This window comes from Suricata suricatta, chromosome 14 (assembly GCF_006229205.1).
Source record: "Suricata suricatta isolate VVHF042 chromosome 14, meerkat_22Aug2017_6uvM2_HiC, whole genome shotgun sequence".
Classification (NCBI taxonomy): Eukaryota; Metazoa; Chordata; class Mammalia; order Carnivora; family Herpestidae; genus Suricata; species Suricata suricatta.
This window is the reverse complement of record NC_043713.1, coordinates 79357908-79377162: the sequence shown is the minus strand read 5'-3', so window position 1 is coordinate 79377162 and position 19255 is coordinate 79357908. Positions and strand designations below refer to the sequence as shown.

Sequence of the window (19255 nt, the reverse complement as noted above, 5' to 3'; positions counted from 1 at the left end):
AGAAAGGGAAGCAGAGACCCTAACAGAGCTGAGCCGGCATTTGACCCCAGTGGGCTAGAATCTCAGCACAGGCCTCTATTGCCTTCCTCTGGCGTTCTTGATGACCCTCTTGTCTTGAAGGGGCAGATGGCATTGTGGGTATGGCCTGGCCCGTCAGGGTTCAAATCCTGGCTTTGCCGTTACTAGCTGTGGGGCCCTGGGCGGGTCAGTTTGCCCTCTGGAACCTCCCTTGACTCATCTGTAAAATGGGGATGAAAAATGGAACCACCCTGCCCCCGGCGGATTAGATGACTAATAATGTGTGCACCTGCGGGCCGGGAGTGGCGTAAGTGTTCAGTAAGTACTAGCCGCCATCAGCATCCTCTTCACCGTCAGTGCACCTGAACCTCCTCCCTGCCCCGAGCTGAGCCTCCCGTCTGTGCCTCTGGCTGTGCGCGGGGCCCGCGTGTCCACGGGGATTTGCGCATGCACACGTCCAGCTCATTGTTCCCTGGCCCCTTCAACAAAGCCCTCTTGTCCCGCTGGCCAGGACAAGAATAGCACTGAGGCAGAGGGCAGTCAGGGCACAGACAGCCCACACAGCCGCCCTCTCTGGGGGACAAGCTGGCCTTCCACGGGCGCGCCCAAGCCCCCTCCTCAGGGCGTCGTCCGCGGGCATGCGGTGGAGACACAGCGCAGCAGAACTGAAGATGTAGGCATCGTGAAGTTCATGTGTAGACACAGCCTCCCTGTGTGCACCTGAGTGTATACAGCCGGCGCTCACGACGCCAGGGCAGCTGTTTGCAGCCGATTGATCCTTTACCAAAGGTTGCTCTGTGGGGTCTCACTTAACTCTCGAAACGCCAGGTGAGTGGATGTTTTGCGTCCCATGTCACAGGTGAGCAGACAGGCTCAGGACTGAGTTCCTTTTGGACACAGGACTGAAGAGGGGGCGGAGCGGGGGGGGCGGGGATGGGGGTGGTGGGCAGCATCTGACCCAGGTTGGTCACATTCAGAGGCCCCGGATGTAGGCATTGGGTGCATCTCCACGTGAGGTTATCCCCACAGCCTCGGGGGAGGACAACCATCACGATGCAGGATTTGTCTCCTCTCCAGCCCAGCGGCAGGGCTGTGATGGAGGGCGGCGGGGTGGGGGTGGGGGTGGGGGTGGGGAATGTGGCCGGCAAGGAAGCTGCCAGGGACCGAAAAGAGGAGAAAAGACCAAGACCAAAAGTGCACGGCGGTTGTGCACATCTTTCTGAGCACATCCATCCTTTTAAAAAATATAACTCCATTGAGCTATAATTCACATGCGTAGTATAGCTCACCCATTTATGGAGTATCGGGTTTAGAAAATGTCATCACCTCAAAGAAACGCCTGTCCCTATTAACACGTGCTCCCCTGGGCCCCCTCCCTGCGGGCCCCAGCAGTCACCAGGCTGCTTTCTGCCTCTGTGGAGTCTCCTGTTTGGGCATCTCCTATCAGTACTCTGTTCCCTTTTATGGCTGACAGTGCTCCGCTGGGTAGAGGTGCTGTGCTTTTCTTATGCACATGTGTGGGTGCCTGTGCGGTTCTGTACCCCATCATGTGGACGGGGACCCAACACCCGAAGAGGGCTGAGGCCTCACCAAGGTCACGCTGGGCACCAAGGGGAGCAGAACCGGGAAAAGTGGATGTGTGACGGGGACATTCTGACCAGTCAGCTCGGGCCCGCGACCCTAGCATCCCGAGGTGTGTCAGTTTTCATAGAGCAAGGAAGTCACTTTTCTGACAGGACCAAGTTCAAACTGAACTTTGGTCACCGACTTGCTGTGTGATCTTGGATGGGTTACTTAACCTCTCTGTGCCTCAGTTTTATTTTTTTAACTGAGAGTAGGGTCCACTTCTTAGATAGGTTATGAGGATTTAAACCTAACTGGTGTAAAGTTCTAAGGCTAGTGTCCAGTGACTGGTGGACGCCTCATGGGTGATGGTCACCTTTATTTTCTGGTACTCAAGAAGGCATTTGAGTTCCTCGCTCTGGGTGATGGGGAACAAGGGCTCTTCTCTTCCATCTAGTTCTCCTTTGAAAGGTCTTCAGAAGTAGGGGAGGAAAGTGCAAGTCACTGTCTCCCATTTAACAGACCGGCAAACTGAGGCCTGGATCTATCCAGTGTAGGAAGGCAGGAGGGCAGCTCGGACCCAGTCCCAGGAGGAGGGATGGGAGTCCGGCTGGGGAGCCTTGGGCAAGTTGCCTCTCTCGTCTCCACCTGTGGCTCTATTACATCACACCTTTTCCAGAAGTGTCCCCGGGGACGGCCGGATCAGTGTGTCCTTGGCTGCTGGTGGCGCGGACTCTGACGATTGTTTTCATGGTGCAGAGAGGAACGGGCAGCTCTCCTGTCTGTTTGCCCACCCCGAGGGGCGCAGCCAGCCCTGGAGTCTGCTGACTGGTTGAGGTCTCTGGCTCCGGAGTCCATCAGACCTGGGTTGAAAGTGACACCCTGGTGTGACCTCAGAGCAGTCACTTAGCGTCCCTTAACCTCAGTGTCTTGGCCTCCGGAAATGGGGATGATGAGACGCAGTGGGTCTGGGTGTGACGGCCTGGGGCTGGGCATGGAGCAAGGCATCCAAGAGCAGTAGCTGCCCTTCAGATGGTCTTTGAGGCCATTATCCTAATCCGGGACCTTCCCACACTTCCGGATTCCCGTTCCCTGAAGTCTTCCTTCCTCATTCGTGTTTCCACCCCGTCCAGTTGGGGTTGGTGGCTCTTTGGGATTCTGCTGCCTGGCAGCCCCTGGAGTCTCTCCCTGGGGGCTCATGAGCAGCCTTAGGACAGGTTCGTATTGTCCCTTACCTGCCAGATTCCCTACTCCATCCTGTGTCCATGCGACATCCTGTTGGGCACAGGACACCCCCCCCCCCAAACCAAGGTTAAGAAAGTCTGCTTAAGGGTAATACGGAGTGAGACCAGTACCTCCCTCATTCTACCTTCTCTACTTCTATTAACATGACCAGGAGAAATTAATTAATCCCACCTGGGTGAAATGTGCTTTCTCTACAAAGCTGTTGTTCTACATCCAACTGCTACTCAACTGACCTTCAGAGAAGTTAAAAGATTTTTTTTCTTGGTGAAATTAAGCCAATCAGATAAGTCCTGTCTTGTTTTGGACTTGATGCGCTTAACCTCTGTGGCTTCTCCTGTGGGACTTGGCATTCAGCCCTCTTCGTGTGTGTTCTCCGGGCTTCAATCCATCATTTGATTTGATTGAGCCTTTGTGACCCCTCCTTCGGTCAGTCGACAGCGCCGCCTACGTCCTGGCTTTGCGTCATCCCAAGATGTGACCACGGTCTCTTGGTGGGCCCTTATGGCTGAGACTGGCCACGGCCAAGGTCAGGACCCCACGGCCACACTGGGCCTCCTCGTGGGTCCAATCGACGTGCGATGGGTGGAGTTGGCTAGGTCCAGGTGGCTTCTGAGGGGTTTGGTCCAAAGTTCACAGAAAAAAATCAAGGTATTTGCAGCAGGATTAAATCTCAGACCACATACTCCATGTGCAACAAATGGAGACTTCTTTATTTTCCCCTAACCCCGCTTAATTTTCTATTTTAATGATTTTTTTTAATGTTTTTTTTTTGAGAGAGAGGGAGACAGAGTGCAAGTCGGGGAGGGGCAGAGAAAGAGGGAGACAGCAGGCTCCAGGTTCTGAGCTGTCAGCACAGAGCCCGAAGCGGGGCTCGAACCCACGAACGGGAAGATCATGAGCTGAGCTAAAGTCAGACGCCCAACAGACTGAGCCCCCCAGGCGCCCTCCAGCTGAATTTTTATTTGAAGCAGATAGTTAACTGGACACAGTAGGGGCATTCTCCTGCTCACCAGAGATGGTAGGGACATTCAGGGACCCGGGCAGAGAAGGTGGGGTGCCGGGTGGCTCTCAGTTGCCTGTCCCCCATCCCAGCTTGCCTGGGGGCGCTTCCTCATCCCCAGACACGTGGGCCCTTCTCCTAGAGTCTGGGGCCCGTGGCAACCATTCCAGAGAATGGAACCTCAAGGCGCCTTGCCCCTGAGTTGTGGCCGCTGCCACAAACCCTTTCTCTTACTTTGCTGTGCCTTCTGTGCCCAGAGGCAAAACGCATCCCTGCTTGTAGGATGCTCCCCTCCTCCTCTCCGTGCAGCGGAGCTCAGGAGTAAATTCCCACCCACTCTCAGCTCTGCAGGGCGTTTGCAAGCCGGACTTAAAGGTTTGGTGGCTCGAAACTGCCCAGTGTGGGGGACCACGGACGTCAGCAAATGCTATAGATCAGGACTCTTTTTTCGCTTGCTTGCTGGCTTTCCGTGTGTCTCTTTGTCCCTCTGTCTCTCTCCTCCCTGGGGAGGGAGCGAGGGGGAGGGAGTGATAAGTTCATGTGCTCAGAGGATCGGTCCTCCCCTCACCCAGGCCGCAGCGCGTGCGTTTCCCAGTCACGCAGCCGGCTCCCTGGCAGAAGGGGGAAAACTGCGACCCCCCCTGGAGAGCTCCGGTCCACTGCCGCCCCTCATGCCACCAGTCTCTTTTCCAGCTTCTCTGTCATCCGCTGGCTTCTCCACATCTATCCCAGGGTTGAGCCTGCCTCTGTCTTCGCTGTCAAACACAGGACTTCTGTGACAAAAGCTCTATTTTAATGAGAATAAAAACAATCCCATTATTTCAGCCTGCTCTGACGAGAAGCTTTCTGCAAAGAATCTGCTTGTAAGGCGCATTGTGACTTCTCACTGCTATTGTAGGTTTGGGGGTGGGGATTTGGGGAAGCCTCTTTTAATTTTAGAACAGTTTTAGACTTACAGAAAAGGAAATAGTGCAAGGTCTTCCCAGATACCCGGCTCCCAGTTCCCCCTGTTATTAACAATATTAATATGGTACATTTGTTACAGCTACGGATCCAGTAGGGGCGCCTGGGGGGCTTAGTCGGTTGGGCGTCTGATTCCAGCTCAGGTCGCGATCTCACAGTTCATGAGTTCGAGCCCCGCGTCAGGCTCTGTGCTGACAGGTCAGAGCCTGGAGCCTGCTTCTAATTCTGTGTCTCCTTCTCTCTCTGACTCTCCTTGTTCATGCTCTGTCTCTCTTTATATCTCAAAAAATAAATAAATGTAAAAAAAAATACCAACGTGACTTATCACTGTTGACACTGACCTTCCCCCTGGATGAAGTAGTGTTTGCCAAGTGTCTCTACTGTAAAGTTCCTTCTTTTTTCCAGGTGTGGGATTTTTGTTTTTTTTTTTAAAGAGTCAGGGAGCGAGAGGTAGAGGGAGAGAAAATCTTAAGTAGGCTCCACACCCAGTGCAGGAGCCCAACACTGGGCTCGATCCCACGACCTTGGGATCACGACCTGAGTCGAAGTCAAGAGTTGAACGCTCAACCAACTGAGCCACCCAGGCGCCCCAGATGTGGGATTTTGAAAAGTTGTGTCCACCTGCCTGCCAAACGGACCACGTGTTTATGTTGGGTACTTACCTCCCCTCTTTGGTAATTGTCTTTCTGTCTACGGGTCACTCAAATCTGTCTTGGGGTGAGGGCATCCTTACACAAAGTCAACATTATGTCTCATCTTGGGTCCACACTGTCCCTTGGACAGAGTCTTCAGAACTTTGCTGGCCACGCTGGTCGCGAGTGGCCACTTGCAGTATTGGGGTTTAATAAAAGTTAAATAAAATGTACAGTCCGGTTCCTGAGTTGTGCAGACACATTTCAAGCGACCATGAGCCACAGGGGATGATGAGTGGCTAGCACATTGGATGGTGCGGGTGAGGAAACATTTCCATCCACATTTTCATCATGGCCCCCGCCTCCGTACCCACTCCTGCCCCACCCCCACTCCTCCACTTATGCCAAAGACAACCGATATGATCAGCATTGTTCTCCACGAACCTACGGGTGTTTACACAACCGTAGACTGGTACATTGGGCGCTTTTGATCACTGTTCTTCATAAAAAAAAGTCCTTACCCACCATACATATATATTTTTTCCTTTTCTCACTGACAATGCATTGTGAATATCTCTTTAGGCCAATAGATTTAGGTCTAATTTATTCTTTGTGAAGGCTGCATCAAATTACACGCTGAGAGTGTGTTACGACCTATTCAACCATTTCCAGATTCAAGGACATCCAAGCTTCCGGATTTTTGTTTCTTTGTTTCTTATTCTGAACAGGATTCTAAGAAACATTCTCATACCCATATCCCTACCCTCTGGCACTTTTCATTTTAGAGAAAAAAACCTCCCAAATTAATATTTCTTGGTCAAAGGAATGAGTATTTCTTAAATTGTAATCAATATTGACAGATCTATTTTCCAAAAGGCTGTAGCAATTTCTGATCACACCAGCAAGGTATCAGAGTGCCTGTCTCCCCTCATACTCACCAGCCCTGGCTGTTATTGCTTTCATGCCTTTAAAACATTTTTGCCAACCCCATTGTGTTTTTTTTTTTAAGTTTATTTTTTGAGACAGAGAGGGAGAGAAAGAGAGAGAGAAATAGTGGGGACAGGTCAGAGAGACAGGGAGAGAGAGAGAATCACAAGCAGGCTCCATGCTGGCTGCACGGAACCTGACGTGGGGCTCGAACTCACGAACAGCGAGACCAGGACCTGAGCTAAAGTCGGATGGTTATCCGACTGAGCCAATCAGGTGCCCTGCCCACCAACAGTTTTTTTAATGGCATTTTATTGTTGCTTCGATTCGCATTTTCCTGGTACTGCATCTATATCACTTTATTGCATCTATTTACTGACATGTTGACTGTAAGCCCCTGGAGGGCCAGGGATGTATACTTATTTCCATCTCTCCTTTCCTAGGGGTCTAGGTTTTGATTGTTTAGGGTGATGTTTGCTGAGTGCACAAATGAAGAGCTTAATTCTGAACATCTGGCAAGAATTTTCCTTGGCTTGTTTGAGGCCAGATGTTAACCTGTCCCCATTTTCCCCTCTGGCTCCAGCTTCTCCATCCAGGAAAAGGTTAGGTTAGATGGCCCACATAGATTCATTCGGCTCAGATGTGATGGCCTTGGATGTGTAAGTCTCTTAGGACAAGCGCATCCAGGTTGGGTGTGGGCTCCCTTGAAGATTGGTCCTGTGGCTTGTTTGCTGGGCAACTTGGGGCAAGTCACTCAACCTTTCTGTGTCTCTGCTTCTCCCTTGATAACGGACTCCGTCTCAAGGGCAAGGGGGAGCGGGAGAGTTCGGGTGCACAGGGGTCTCTGACTCCGACACCTCGGCGGCCAGGCAGGAGCCTGTTGGGTGTCGAGGGCGCCATCGGGAGGGGCGGGGACAGTGGTAGGTAGAGACCCATATATCCTCTGCTAGTGGGTATGGTCGGTTAGCTCAGCCAGGAGAAATGCGGCCCCCGAGTTTGAGACCCTTTCCGCTCCAGAAGGATTTACTGTCTTGGCGAGAGTCGAAGACACCGTGCTGACCTGGACATCAGAAGACCGAGTCCCCACCCCAGCTGGTCCCACAGCGGCGAGGGCGAGACTGGTCCTGTGTAGTGTCCTGGAGCCTCCGTGGCCCGCCGAGCGTGTGACACTGAGTCCAGGGTTAAATGGGCACGAGGAGGACCCATCTGCCGTGTCCAGGTCTCCATCCCTCCTCCCCTGGCTGTTCCCTCGGCCCGGGGACAGCTGGGGGTGAAGATGGTAAGATGAAGTTTAATGAATAACCCAGGGGACCGGCCAGGGCGAGTGTTGGCTGTGGGTGTCAGGGACGGGGGCTGGCTGACGAACGCAGCTCTGGGCTCTGGGAGGGCACGGGCCAGCGACCCGGCCCGCCCCTCTGGTCTTATCTGCTCTCTGCTCAGTCACCTGGCGTCCCCACTGAGTGCGCTTCCAGCCCAGGCGCTCTGGAGCCCGACCCCTCTGCGCCTCGCCCGGTGCTGTGTGACTTTGGGAAAGCGACGTGGCCTTTCCGAGCTCAGTCCGATCCCACATTATAATACGCTGTCAGCATTCTGTGATGTGCTGACGTCATGTCGCCAAACTCCAAACACCCACCGTGTTGACACCATGGCGGTTCCTGCCGCACGGCCGCGTCACCTCTGGTCACAAGACCCCCGACGGCAGCAGTAGCGTCCAACGCAGAGCGCCTTCTACGGTTCTGAATAGTTGGCGTGTATTAACTCTCGCGATCCTCACACTGACCCCAGTGGAGAAGTTGTATTCTATCCCCATCTCATGGTTGAGGACAAGGCACAGAGAGGTTCAGGGACTCACCCGAGTTTGCACAGCAAAGTCGCACAGCTGGTATTGTTCCTGATTCCACGCCCTGTGCCCTAGCTCTCCGGAATGCCGCCTCTCCATGCCAGAAACTAGTACCCCGACTATGGCTACTACTTAATATTAAAACAAACAAAAACCCCCAAACCCCAAAAAACATGCCTGAGCTTCTTCCTAAGCAAAAATATCCATGACATGATGGGTTTGGTATCATGTACAGCTGGCCTTTGAACAGCGTGGAGGTGAGGGCTGCTGCCCACTTCATGGTCCAAGGCCGGCGTCTAACCTTGGACTCCCCCAGACCTAATGACTAAAAGCCTCCAGCTGACCAAAAACCTTACTGACAGCAGAAACGGTTGACTAACACTGTTTTTGTGGGTCATCTCTATTATAGGCTGAATTCTTACCATGAAGTGAGCTAAAGAAAAGAAAATATTGGGGCGCCTGGGTGGCTCAGTCAGTTCAGCCTCTGACTTCAGCTCAGGTCTTGAGCTCGCATCCGTGGGTTCGAGCCCCGCGTCGGGCTCTGTGCTGACAGCTCAGAGCCTGGAGCCTGCTTTGGATTTTGTGTCTCCCTGTCTCTCTGCCCCTCGCCCTCTCATGCTCTGTCTCTCTCTGTCTCAAAAATAAATAAAACACTAAAAAAAAAGAAAAGAAAATATTAAGAACATTGTAAGGAAGAGAAAATATGTGTAGAGTACGGTATTGTAAAAAATCCACATGCAATAGTGGCCCTGCACCAAATCCATGTGGTTCAAGGGCTGCCGTGCTTCTTGTCCAAGTTCAAGGTGTTTGCTAAGGCCCACTCCTCCAAGAAGCCCTCCCTGATTCTACCCCACCCCCGGCTGCCCTGTGCAGACCTTTTGTTCTCTGTCTTCCTAGAGGTGGTTAACTTGCCCCTGAACTGGATTCTTCCTCTCCCCTCCAAGCCGGAGGCCACCTCAGGGCATGAACTGCGTTTTGCCACCTCTCTGTCCCCAGCGCCCAGTCCGGGACAGGACATTTGACAAGGATGGGTACATGTTTCATGGGAGGATGGGGATGAAGCTGCCAAAACTCTCATCAAGGATCACGGCCAAGCAGCGCAACTTGACCCCAAGCAGCCAGGAGTTAATCATCAAGCCTGGGGAGGTCACACATACTCGTAGAAGGGCAAAGAACATCTCGGCTGCCAGGGCCTTTCTGGAGCTCACCTCCCATTTTGTAAAGAGGGAAACTGAGGCTCAGAGATGGATCTGAGTAGCTCAGTTTCACCCAGTGGGATGGCGACAAGATGTAAATTTGATCATGTTAGTCCTCTGCCTATAGCCTTCTGTGGCTCCCTAGTACCCCTGGGTAAGTTCCAGCCTCTGGAATGGCATAGGCATCCCTGCTGACTCTAGTCCACATCTCCAGCCCCAAACCTGCTTTCCTCCAAGAGGTTTTCCCCGCCTCCTGGGGCCAGGTGAGGTAGGGCCACAGCCCTGTGCCCCCTCTGTCTCATAACCCCTGAGAGCACACTGATTGTAAGTGCTCCCTGGCGCCCCCTTGGGGCTTCACGAGGGCAGGACATATTGAGTTGTTTAAGGCTAAAGACCAGGCACTCGACACACTGTAGGTGTTCAATACATATTTGTTGAATTAATCAATCAGCGTCATTCATTTGAACAATAATCATCATTTGGGTTCCTATGTTGGGTGTAAAATATTAGAAGTGAGGAGGGGCCTCAGAAAAAATTACGCCTTCTCATGTGACAGATAACAATTGCTTCTTTGTCCTTTGACCTAAGCTGACCTGACAAGTGGCCCCGGGATGGTGGCTTGACATACAAGGCAAGCCCTGGATGGCGGGTAAGAGTGTTTGGAGATGTCGGTGCCACAGAAGATGGGGTCCAAGGTGTCTCTCACTAGCTGGGTGGCCTTGGCCACGTGAGTCTCCCTCTCTGAGCCTCAGTTTCTTCATCTGTCAAATGGGACCATGGACAGCACACAGGGGGACAGAGAAGGCTGACACTTGTCCCGTTTCTTCCTCCAGCCGGGAGCTGTCCCTTTAAGGTGGGAGGAGGAGCCAAGGCTACAGGAAGCCGGTGGACTTGGGGCAGAGCTGGTGCTCAGGCGGGCTGGTGGCCGGGGGTCTGCTGACCAGAGCCAGGCTGGGTCCCAGGACGGTTAGGCAGGAAGGTAAGGCAGCCTGCGGCCCCAGGGACTCTGTGCATGAGTGAACGTGAGCATAGGGAGTGTGGAAAGTTCTGGGGCAAAGTCCAGGATGCGTGGACGCAGAGTGAGAGGGTGTGCGTGCAGAGCTCTCCCAGGAGCGCTGATCTCCCTCGGAGCTCTGCGGTCTAGCCTGCCTTGGAAAAGAAGGCCGGCTGCCAGGGACCCTGATGGCCGGGAGCAGGCCCTGCCCGCTGGAGGGCCATTCTGCCCGCCCAAGCTTCCCAGCCCTGGCACCGAGGAGTGGGCCGTGCCACCCAGGTGGCCTCTGGGAAAGCCGGAGGGACAAAGGGGGCAGAAACAGCGGGTGACTCTTACCCTAATTCATACATGCAGCAGGTGGGGAAAGGTGGTGTGACCAAAGTCAGGCTTGCTGGGACCTGTCCCAAGCCCAGGCTTCCCACTGCATTGCCCCGCGGCTGCCACAGATGGTGAGAGCCATGTGTCCCTAGGCCAACGTCTCAACTTGGCCCCAGACCTCAGTCTGGGAGGCCTGTGCCCTTATTTGGGCTTGATAAGGCTCTTGGCAGCTTGGGGCTCATCCGTTTGACTGATGCCTGCCGTCCTTCTGTGGCTGTTAGTGTAACGACGGGCTGGAGGAGCCCGGGGACTGAGCCAGGGGCATGTGGCGCCTAAGGACCACTGGCAATTAGTATGAACTGCTCACAACTGTCACTGTCACCGCCGTCATCATCATAACCATCAGCATCATCACCATCAGCGTCATCTAATAGAGAAAGTATGGCACAGTGTTAAGGGCCCAGATGCCAAAGTGCACTGCCTGACTTTGAATCCTGGCCTTGCCATTTCCAGCTGTGTGACCTGGGGTAGGTGGCCTGACCTCTCTGGGCCTCCGTTTCATTGTCTATACAAGGGAGCTGGTGGGTAAACCTAGCTCAGGGTTATTGTAATGATTATCTAAGATGGCATATAAGGTGCTCGACACAGTGCCTGGCTGGCCGTGGCCTCACACAACTATTAGCTATTATTACATGTCGGGTATGGAGTAGATGCCTTTACCTTATGGCCTCACTCCATCCTCACAGTTTGTTGTGTGGTGAGTTCATTCTCATTTCTCAAATCTCAGTTTTAATGGCCACTTAAAGGCCTTTCCTGACCTTTCTAACCAAAGTAGGTCCCGTTGGTCTTCTCTTTAAGACTCCCTATTATATGTGTTTTCCTTTAGCGACTTTTCACCATTCCTGATTACTTTGTTTGTCTATATGGGTATTTGTTGATCACTGATCTCCCCCATCAGCTCCAAGAGTAGATGTCTGTCCTGATCACTGTGGTCTCCCCAGTTCCTGGGTCAGGGCCTGCACCTTGTGGGTGCCCTATAGACATGCTAGAGTACCGGTAAGCACGCCCGCATTGTTAGAAGGCTGCAGTAAGATAATGCCTCTAGAGGACTCACTGATGTCTGACATATACTAGGCACTCAACAAACAGAGGCTATTATTATTGTTTTGTTTTGTTTTTTAGTCTTTTAAAAGATCTTTTAACGTTTATTTATTTTATTATTAAGAAAATTTTTTTTTTATGTCTGCATTTTGAGAGAGACTGAGAGCAAGCAGGGAAGGGGCAGAGAGGGAGGGAGACACAGAATATGAAGCCGGCTTCAGGCTCTGAGCTGTCAGCACAGAGTCCACTGCGGGACTCGAACCCACCAATCATGAGCTCATGACCTGAGCCTGAGCCGAAGTCGGATGCTTAAATGACTGAGCTGCCCAGGTGCCCCTATTGTCTGTGAGTTGGGGACTGTCATTAGCCCCATTTTACAGAATGGACTATGGCACAGAGAAGTTGAGACACTTGTTTGGGTCACAGAGCTAGGAAGACAGAGCTGGTGTCTAACTCTGGTCTTTGACCCCAAAGCCCAGAGCCAGGCTGAGGCCCAGGCTGAGGTACTGGGTTTGGGTGACGCCCGGGGCCCTCTCCCTCAGTGCCGTGCCCAGTTGGAGAAGTGCCCCTGGTGGAACTGGGTGTCGTGGCTCAGACTCTGCCCTGCCCAGGGAATCCCAGGGCCATCCCAACAAGGGCCCCAGTCAAACCCAGGGCTCCAGGAACTCTCTGGTGGGGCAGGGGCGCTGTGTGACCAAGTGTGGACAAGAACCCCGGGCTGTGGAGGCCGGGTGAGGCTGCAGCGCTCCTCCTACTGGCAAATGTTGGAACTGCAGTGGTTGGCCCAATGCTTTTTCTGCCCCAGAGTGAAAAAGAGGGGTTGCTTTGCATCTTAAAAGACCTCTCTATTTCCCCACTCTTCTCATTCCCCCCCCCGTTGTGTTTCTTGCCTTTTCCCAGTGGTTCATTCACTAACTGTTCCTTTGCTTAAAACCTCCCGATGGCTTCCCACTGCCAATAGAATTAGAAAAACATTCCAGCTCCTCACCATGGTCTGGGGGGCCTTCCAGAAGCCCCTGCCCAGCTCTCCTTGCTCGCCTCCTACACCCAGTCCCTTCTCCCTGCACCGGCAGCACCCCAAGTTCATCTCTCTCTCAAGGTGCTTCCACCTGCTTTCCCTCTGCAGGAATCCTTTCCCTGGGGTCCCTGTTGTCACTCTTCTCCAACGTCTCCCTTGGAGAACTTGCAGACCGAAAGAAAATTCAAAGACCTCTCAACCAACCCAAACGTGCAGATCCCATTTGCGTCCTGGTTCAAACTGTTACAAACCCAAAATCACTGACAACAAAACCAACCGTTAATCCAACTTAATGAGAGGGACGGGAAGGTGAGCAATTAACAGATATTTGATGATTTTAAGAGATGATTAATAATATTTTTAGAAGTGACAATGGCACTGGGATGATGTTTTATAACAAATTAGCATCATTGAGGTAGAATTTCCATAAAATAAAATTCAGCCCACTTTGAGTTAGAACTCATTGGGGTTTGCACAGATGTATACAGTTGTGAAACCACATGGCTACATCATTTGAAAAGAGTTTTTTACTTTTAATGATACGTGTTGAAGTATTTAACTGTGAAATAATACAGGAAAAAATATAATAATAAAAATAGGGGCACCAGAATGGCTCAGTTGGTTAAGTGTGACTCTTGATTTCAGCTCAGGTCATGATCTCACGGTTCATGGATTCAAGCCCCTGTCTGGCAGTGTGGAGCCTGGTTGGGTGGAGCCTGGATGGGCGGAGTCTGGTTGGGTGGGGCCTGGTTGGGCGGAGCCTGGTTGGGCAGGGCCTGCTTGGGAGGAGTCTACTTGGGTGGGGCCTGGTTGAGCCAAGAGGGAGGGGCCTGGTTGGGATTCTCACTATCTCCTCTCTCTCTGCCCCTCCCATGCTCACACTTTGTCTCTCTCTCTCAAAATAAATCCTTTAAAATAATAATAAAGGAGGAAAAAATAATAATACTGGAAGGGGGGGTGGGTGCAGGTATGGATGAAACAAGGCAGGCCATGATGCTTGCTAAAGCTGAGTGATGGGCTAAGCCAGAGGTTCATTATACAGTTCTTGATATTTTGCTGTGTTTAAATGTTCCATAATACAAGTTTTAAGAAAGTTTTTTTCTCTCTTGGGAGATTGTTTCTGACCATGCGTGCTTGCTAAAATACCGCCTCCTGCCCATCACCCCTGTTTGAAAATTTGTGATCCTGTCTCCCCAACTAGAATGTGCGCTCCGGCAAAGCAGGAGCTGCTGGACACGCCCGGCACACAGCAGGTGCTCCACAAAAGGATGTTTACATGCATGCTTGAATGAATGAATGAATGAATGAATGAATTCTACTCTTGTTCATTCATCACCACGTACTGGCCATGCTCTGTGTCCCCAGCACTGTGGGCAGCCCCAGTTACAGAATGAAAGGGTCCAAGCCTTTTGGTCCAGATGGGGACACTGAGCCTCACAGCTTGGCAGCCAGATAGGGCTAAGGAGTCTGGCTGAGGTTCTTTCCGTCTTCCCCTCCCACGTCCTGGTTAAGGGGACTCGTGCGGGAGCAGCCCGGGCTATTCACCTTCTTCTGCAGGCCGTTGGAATGGAGAACTCCCTGACTGAGTGTGCTAAGGGTGAGCATTTCCACACGGCCACCCCTCTGCTGGAGAGCTGGGCACTATCCCAGGTGGCAGGCACTACTGTCTTCCTCAAGTGTGAGAACGTGCAGCCGGCCGGCTCCTTCAAGATCCGGGGCATTGGGCATTTCTGCCAGCAGGTGAGGTGCTGGCAGGAGAAGTGAGATATTACGGGAAGGCGGAGGAGGGGATGGATGCCCGCAGGAGGGGAGAAGTGGATTTGTGCCGGTGGGAGGGGCAGGTGGAGGGGGGAGGGGTGGGCTGGGGCCGGTCTAACCCCATCCCATACAGGCTCTGTGACATCTGCTTGGGTCAGCCCCCACACTCATTCCTTCTCTTCCCAGGTGGTCAAGGAGGGATGCAGACACTTGGTGTGCTCCTCAGGTGACCATCAGGGTGGGGTCCTCTGCACTGGGGGTGGGGGAGGAAGAGCGGGCTGGAGCGGCAGTCGATGTCCAGGGATCAGCCTCCTTTTAAAGGTCCAGCTTCATCAAGGTCATGGTCAGATGGCCACTTCTATTGCTTCCACAGGGGGCAACGCAGGCATTGCTGCTGCTTATGCCGCTAGGAAGCTGGGCGTCCCTGCCACCATTGTGCTCCCTGAGGGCACCTCCCAGCATGTGGTGAGGAGGCTGCAGGGGGAGGGGGCTGAAGTTCAGCTGGCTGGAAAGGTAAGGACCCCAGGGAGGAGAAGCCGGATGGAGTGGGCTGTTCCCCTTTACCCTCACCTCATCCCTAAGAGATGGCATCTCCCTGCTCCACACACATTTTTTAAAATGAACTATTCCTGGAGCCCAGCCTTCACATAGGACGACCGAGCTGAGGGGCAGGAGTGAGGCATGATGTGTAGTGAGGGCTGGCACCTCCCTCCTCTACCTGCCTCCCTCTACCTGCCCTGCATGAACCAAAGAGAAACAGGAAACTGATGGGCCATGAGTGTGTCCATCTCCTTATATCCTCACTAACACTTGGTATTATTCATTTAAAAATTGTTGCCATTTGATGAGACAAAAAGTATAGAGAAAGAGGAGGGTGGTGTCATCTCTCATTCTGAGACCACCCCAATAAGAGGGTGCCCACCGTCAAGGGTATCACTGGCCCATCCTGGTACTAAGAAATAGAGACGCAAGTACGTAATCCTACCTTTCTGGAAAGAAGGGAAAACAATCCTTGGAAAAGAGATTTTTTTAAAAGCATCCAAATGAAAACTAAAAAACCATACCATGGTACCTGAAGCCTGGTCTCCAAATACTCAGTGTCCGGCTTCCTTCCTTCCTTTCTTCCTTCTTTCTTCTATCTATTCATCCACTCAACCATCCTCTCATCCATTACCCTCTTTCCCTCCCTCTCTCCCATCCATCTACCCACCCATCCACCCATCCACCCACCCATCCATCCATCCATCCATCCATCCATCCATCCATCCATCCATCTATCCATCCATCCATCTATCCACCCATCCATCCACCCACCCATCCATCCACCCACCCATCCATCCACCCACCCATCCACCCATCCACCCATCCACCCATCCATCCATCCATCCACCCATCCATCCATCCACCCATCCACCCATCCACCCATCCACCCATCCATCCATTCACCCAGCCACTCATCCATCCATCCATCCGTCCATCACCCTCCCTCCCCTGTTCCCTCCCTTTCTCCCTCCTTTCTATCCCTCTCTTCCTTCCTTCCTTCCTTCCTTCCTTCCTTCCTTCCTTCCTTCCTTATTTCCTTCTATCCATCTAACATTCATTGAACTTATACTATGTGCCTATAGTATGTTAGAGCTAGGATATGGAGATAGTAAGGCATGGTCTCAACTCTCATGAAGGTGTTGGGGAGACACACAGATAAGCAGAGGTCATAAGAGAATGCGATGTGTTGTGATGGGGAACCACAGGGCCCCTGAGGAAGAACAGAGAAAGCATATTGTTTAATCAGTGATTGCTGCTAGATAATGCTGTGTAACAAACAGCCCCCACATATCAGAGGCTTATGAGAAACATGGTCTGTCTTGCTCATGAGCCTGGGAGTGGGCTTGGGTGGCTCTGCTTCAGGCTGCAGACAGGATTAAGGTCTCTGGGCATGTACCCCTCATCCTTCTTGACCAGTGGCCACCTGGGACTTGTTCTTCTCAAGGTGCATGTCAGGAAGCGTGAGAGAAGAAAGCCTCTGAGGGCTGTGGCTTAGAACCGTTATTCTGTCACTTCTGCCACATGCCATTGGCCAAAGCAAGTTCCACAGCTGGGACCTCCATCACTGGTGGTGGAGAATGTTCTCTGCCCTCTCTAGTGGGAAGAACGGTGGCCATATGGCAAAAGGCATGGGTGTGTGATTCCAGTGGAGGGAGGGAACTGGGCAGTGGTCCCAACTACTGCCAGGCTGTGCCTCAGACTTGGGGAGATGGTCCAGAAGATGCTCCCCAAGAAGGGTCCCCTGGGTTGGGTCTTGAGAGGGAAACACAAGTCTTCCCATTGGAGAAAGGGCAGAGGGAGTCATGGGCAGAAGAGTGAGGGGAAGGCATGGGATGGGAGCTGGCATGGTGCATTCCATTCCCCTGGGGGAGGGGTGACAGGTGAGGCCCCAGAGTGGGTGTGGGGATGGCCACCGCTGCGGGCAGGGCGACTTGCAGGTGAGGCTGGCATAGGTTTTCACCTGAGGGCAATGGGGAGCCACGGCAGGATTTTGAGCAGGGGAGGGACACGATGAGATGCTTACTTTGGCTGTTTTTGGGCGATGGACAGGAAGGGGAAGCCTGTGAGGAGGCAGCTTCTCCAGGTGACTCAAGGGCTACATAGTTTTGAATCTCATTTTTCTTTCAATAACTCGAGAGAATGAAGCCCGTCTCTTTGGTTGGATGAGGTTCCTTGTGGACAGAGACCCTTCCTTTGCTTTCTCTGTGTCCCCTGGCACAGGACTGGGGCCCTCCAGGAGACCTCAGGCTCTGCTCCAGCCTCCGAGTGGTCCGACTCCTGGGGCTTCTGAGACGCTCAGTTTCTCTTTAGGTCTGGGACGAGGCCAGTCTGAAGGCACAAGAGTTGGCTAGGAGGGACGGCTGGGTGAACGTCCCTCCGTTTGACCACCCCCTGATCTGGTAAGGTTGTTGCCCCTCCCCCACACAGCCTAGAGCTTCCCAATGGACAGAAGGGAAAACTGAGGCCTAGAAAGGAGAAGAGGCTTAGAAGCCAGGCACACCAGGGTTCAGGCCTTGCTTTTGTCACTTGCGAGTTGTGTGACTCTGCAAAGTATCTCACCACCCCATGCCTCAGTTTCCATTTTGTATAAAATGGAAATGTTAATATCAAATCCTGTTTATTGAGTGTACTTTGGGATGCATTCGCTCTTCCCCAAAGCCCTAGAAGTGAGTGTTTTATGCCCATTTCACAGGCAAAGAGGGGTCCAGGAGCTTACCTGAGATCACACTTACTAGCCGTGAACTTGAGTCAGCTGGATCCAAGTGGCATGCTGGCCCCTCTTAAGCCTGCACTAACTACATATTTCCAAGGTTGTGGAGGGGATTCAACGGGACAATGTCTGAGAAAGGATGAGTGAATGAATAAATTAGATGAATGAAAGCTGAGTGAACTAAGTGTTGCTAGGTCTCCTCTCCCCTTGATGTGGGTGAGGATTGGGGTGGTGATGAGGAATTTGTGTATATGTGAGCTTTTGGGAATGAGGGTCTTGCTCAACCTGCTTCCTCCTTCCCCCAGGGAAGGCCATGCTAGCCTGGTGCAAGAGCTCAAGGCAGCACTGGGGACCCCACCGGGGGCCCTGGTGCTGGCAGTAGGCGGTGGAGGGCTCCTGGCTGGGGTGTCAGCTGGCCTCATAGAGGTGGGCTGGCAGCGTGTGCCCATCATCGCTGCAGAGACCCAAGGGGCACACTGTTTCAATGCAGCCATCAAGGCAGGCAAGCTAGTGACACTGCCAAACATCACCAGGTAGGTGTGGGCCGGAGGATGGGGGTGTTAGTGTCACAGGGCTTCTCAGTCCCATCCGTTAGAGGCGGGGTGTGCACAAGCGGTTCTACTTCACCTGGGGACTCTGACCACGGAAATGTGGACCTCAGAAGGCAATGCCCAAAAAGTAGATGAAGGATATGATTTGTTTAAGTTTCATGAATTACAAAAACAAGTTTCACTCATCCGTATGGTTACAAAAGAAGTCTAATGTGTTGCAAATAAGTTGGAAAATGTAGGCAAGCAATAAGCAACAGAAAACACAATGGCACCTTTAATCCCACCATCTAAAGGTGAACAATGGGCTGCATTTTCCCACTGTGCAAGCAGAGTTACATACAAGTAAAATGTGCCTGGCGTATATAGTAGGTGCTCAAAAGATGTTTGTGAAATGAATAAGTGAATTTATATATATATATGTTTATTTATTAGAGAGAGAGAGAGCACAAGTGGAGGAGGGTCAGAGACATACAGAGAGAGAGAGAGAATCCAAAACAGGCTCTGCACCATCAACATAGAGCCCAATGCAGGTCTTGAACTCACAACCTGTGAGATCATGACCTGAGCTGGAATCAAGAGTCAGACATTTAACTGACTGAGCCACCCAGGCACCTATTAAGCACCTATTGTATACAGGTTCTGTGTGGCCAATTAGAAAAAGAGCTCAGTCTTTACTTCAAGGAGAATTCTATCTGGGGGCACGTAGATGGCTAAATTGGCTAAGCATCCAACCTCTGCTCAGGTCATGACCTCATGGTCCATGAGTTCGAGTTCCACATCAGGCTCTGAGCTGTCAGCGCAGCCTGGAGCCTGCTTTGCAGCCTCTCTCTCAGTTGGTTAAGAGTCCAACTCCCTTGGGGCGCCTGGGTGGCTCAGTC

General features: G+C 52.3%; 1 protein-coding gene across 2 annotated transcripts in view; it reads left to right on the top strand.

Annotated features, from left to right (window-relative positions):
• The first annotated feature begins 563 nt into the window (after window positions 1–563).
• Window positions 564–19255, top strand: part of SDSL (serine dehydratase like) — a 21352-nt gene continuing 2660 nt past the window's right edge. The window contains exons 1-6 of one of the 2 annotated variants that reach the window (XM_029922263.1): window positions 564–846; window positions 14373–14555; window positions 14760–14799; window positions 14947–15038; window positions 17427–17515; window positions 18132–18359. In XM_029922263.1, coding sequence (XP_029778123.1) covers window positions 14382–14555; window positions 14760–14799; window positions 14947–15038; window positions 17427–17515; window positions 18132–18359 — 623 coding nt within the window. In that variant the 5' untranslated portion in view covers window positions 564–846; window positions 14373–14381. Of the gene's footprint in view, window positions 847–14372; window positions 14556–14759; window positions 14800–14946; window positions 15087–17426; window positions 17516–18131; window positions 18360–19255 lie in introns of both variants that reach the window. The other variant, XM_029922262.1, reaches the window with a different exon arrangement.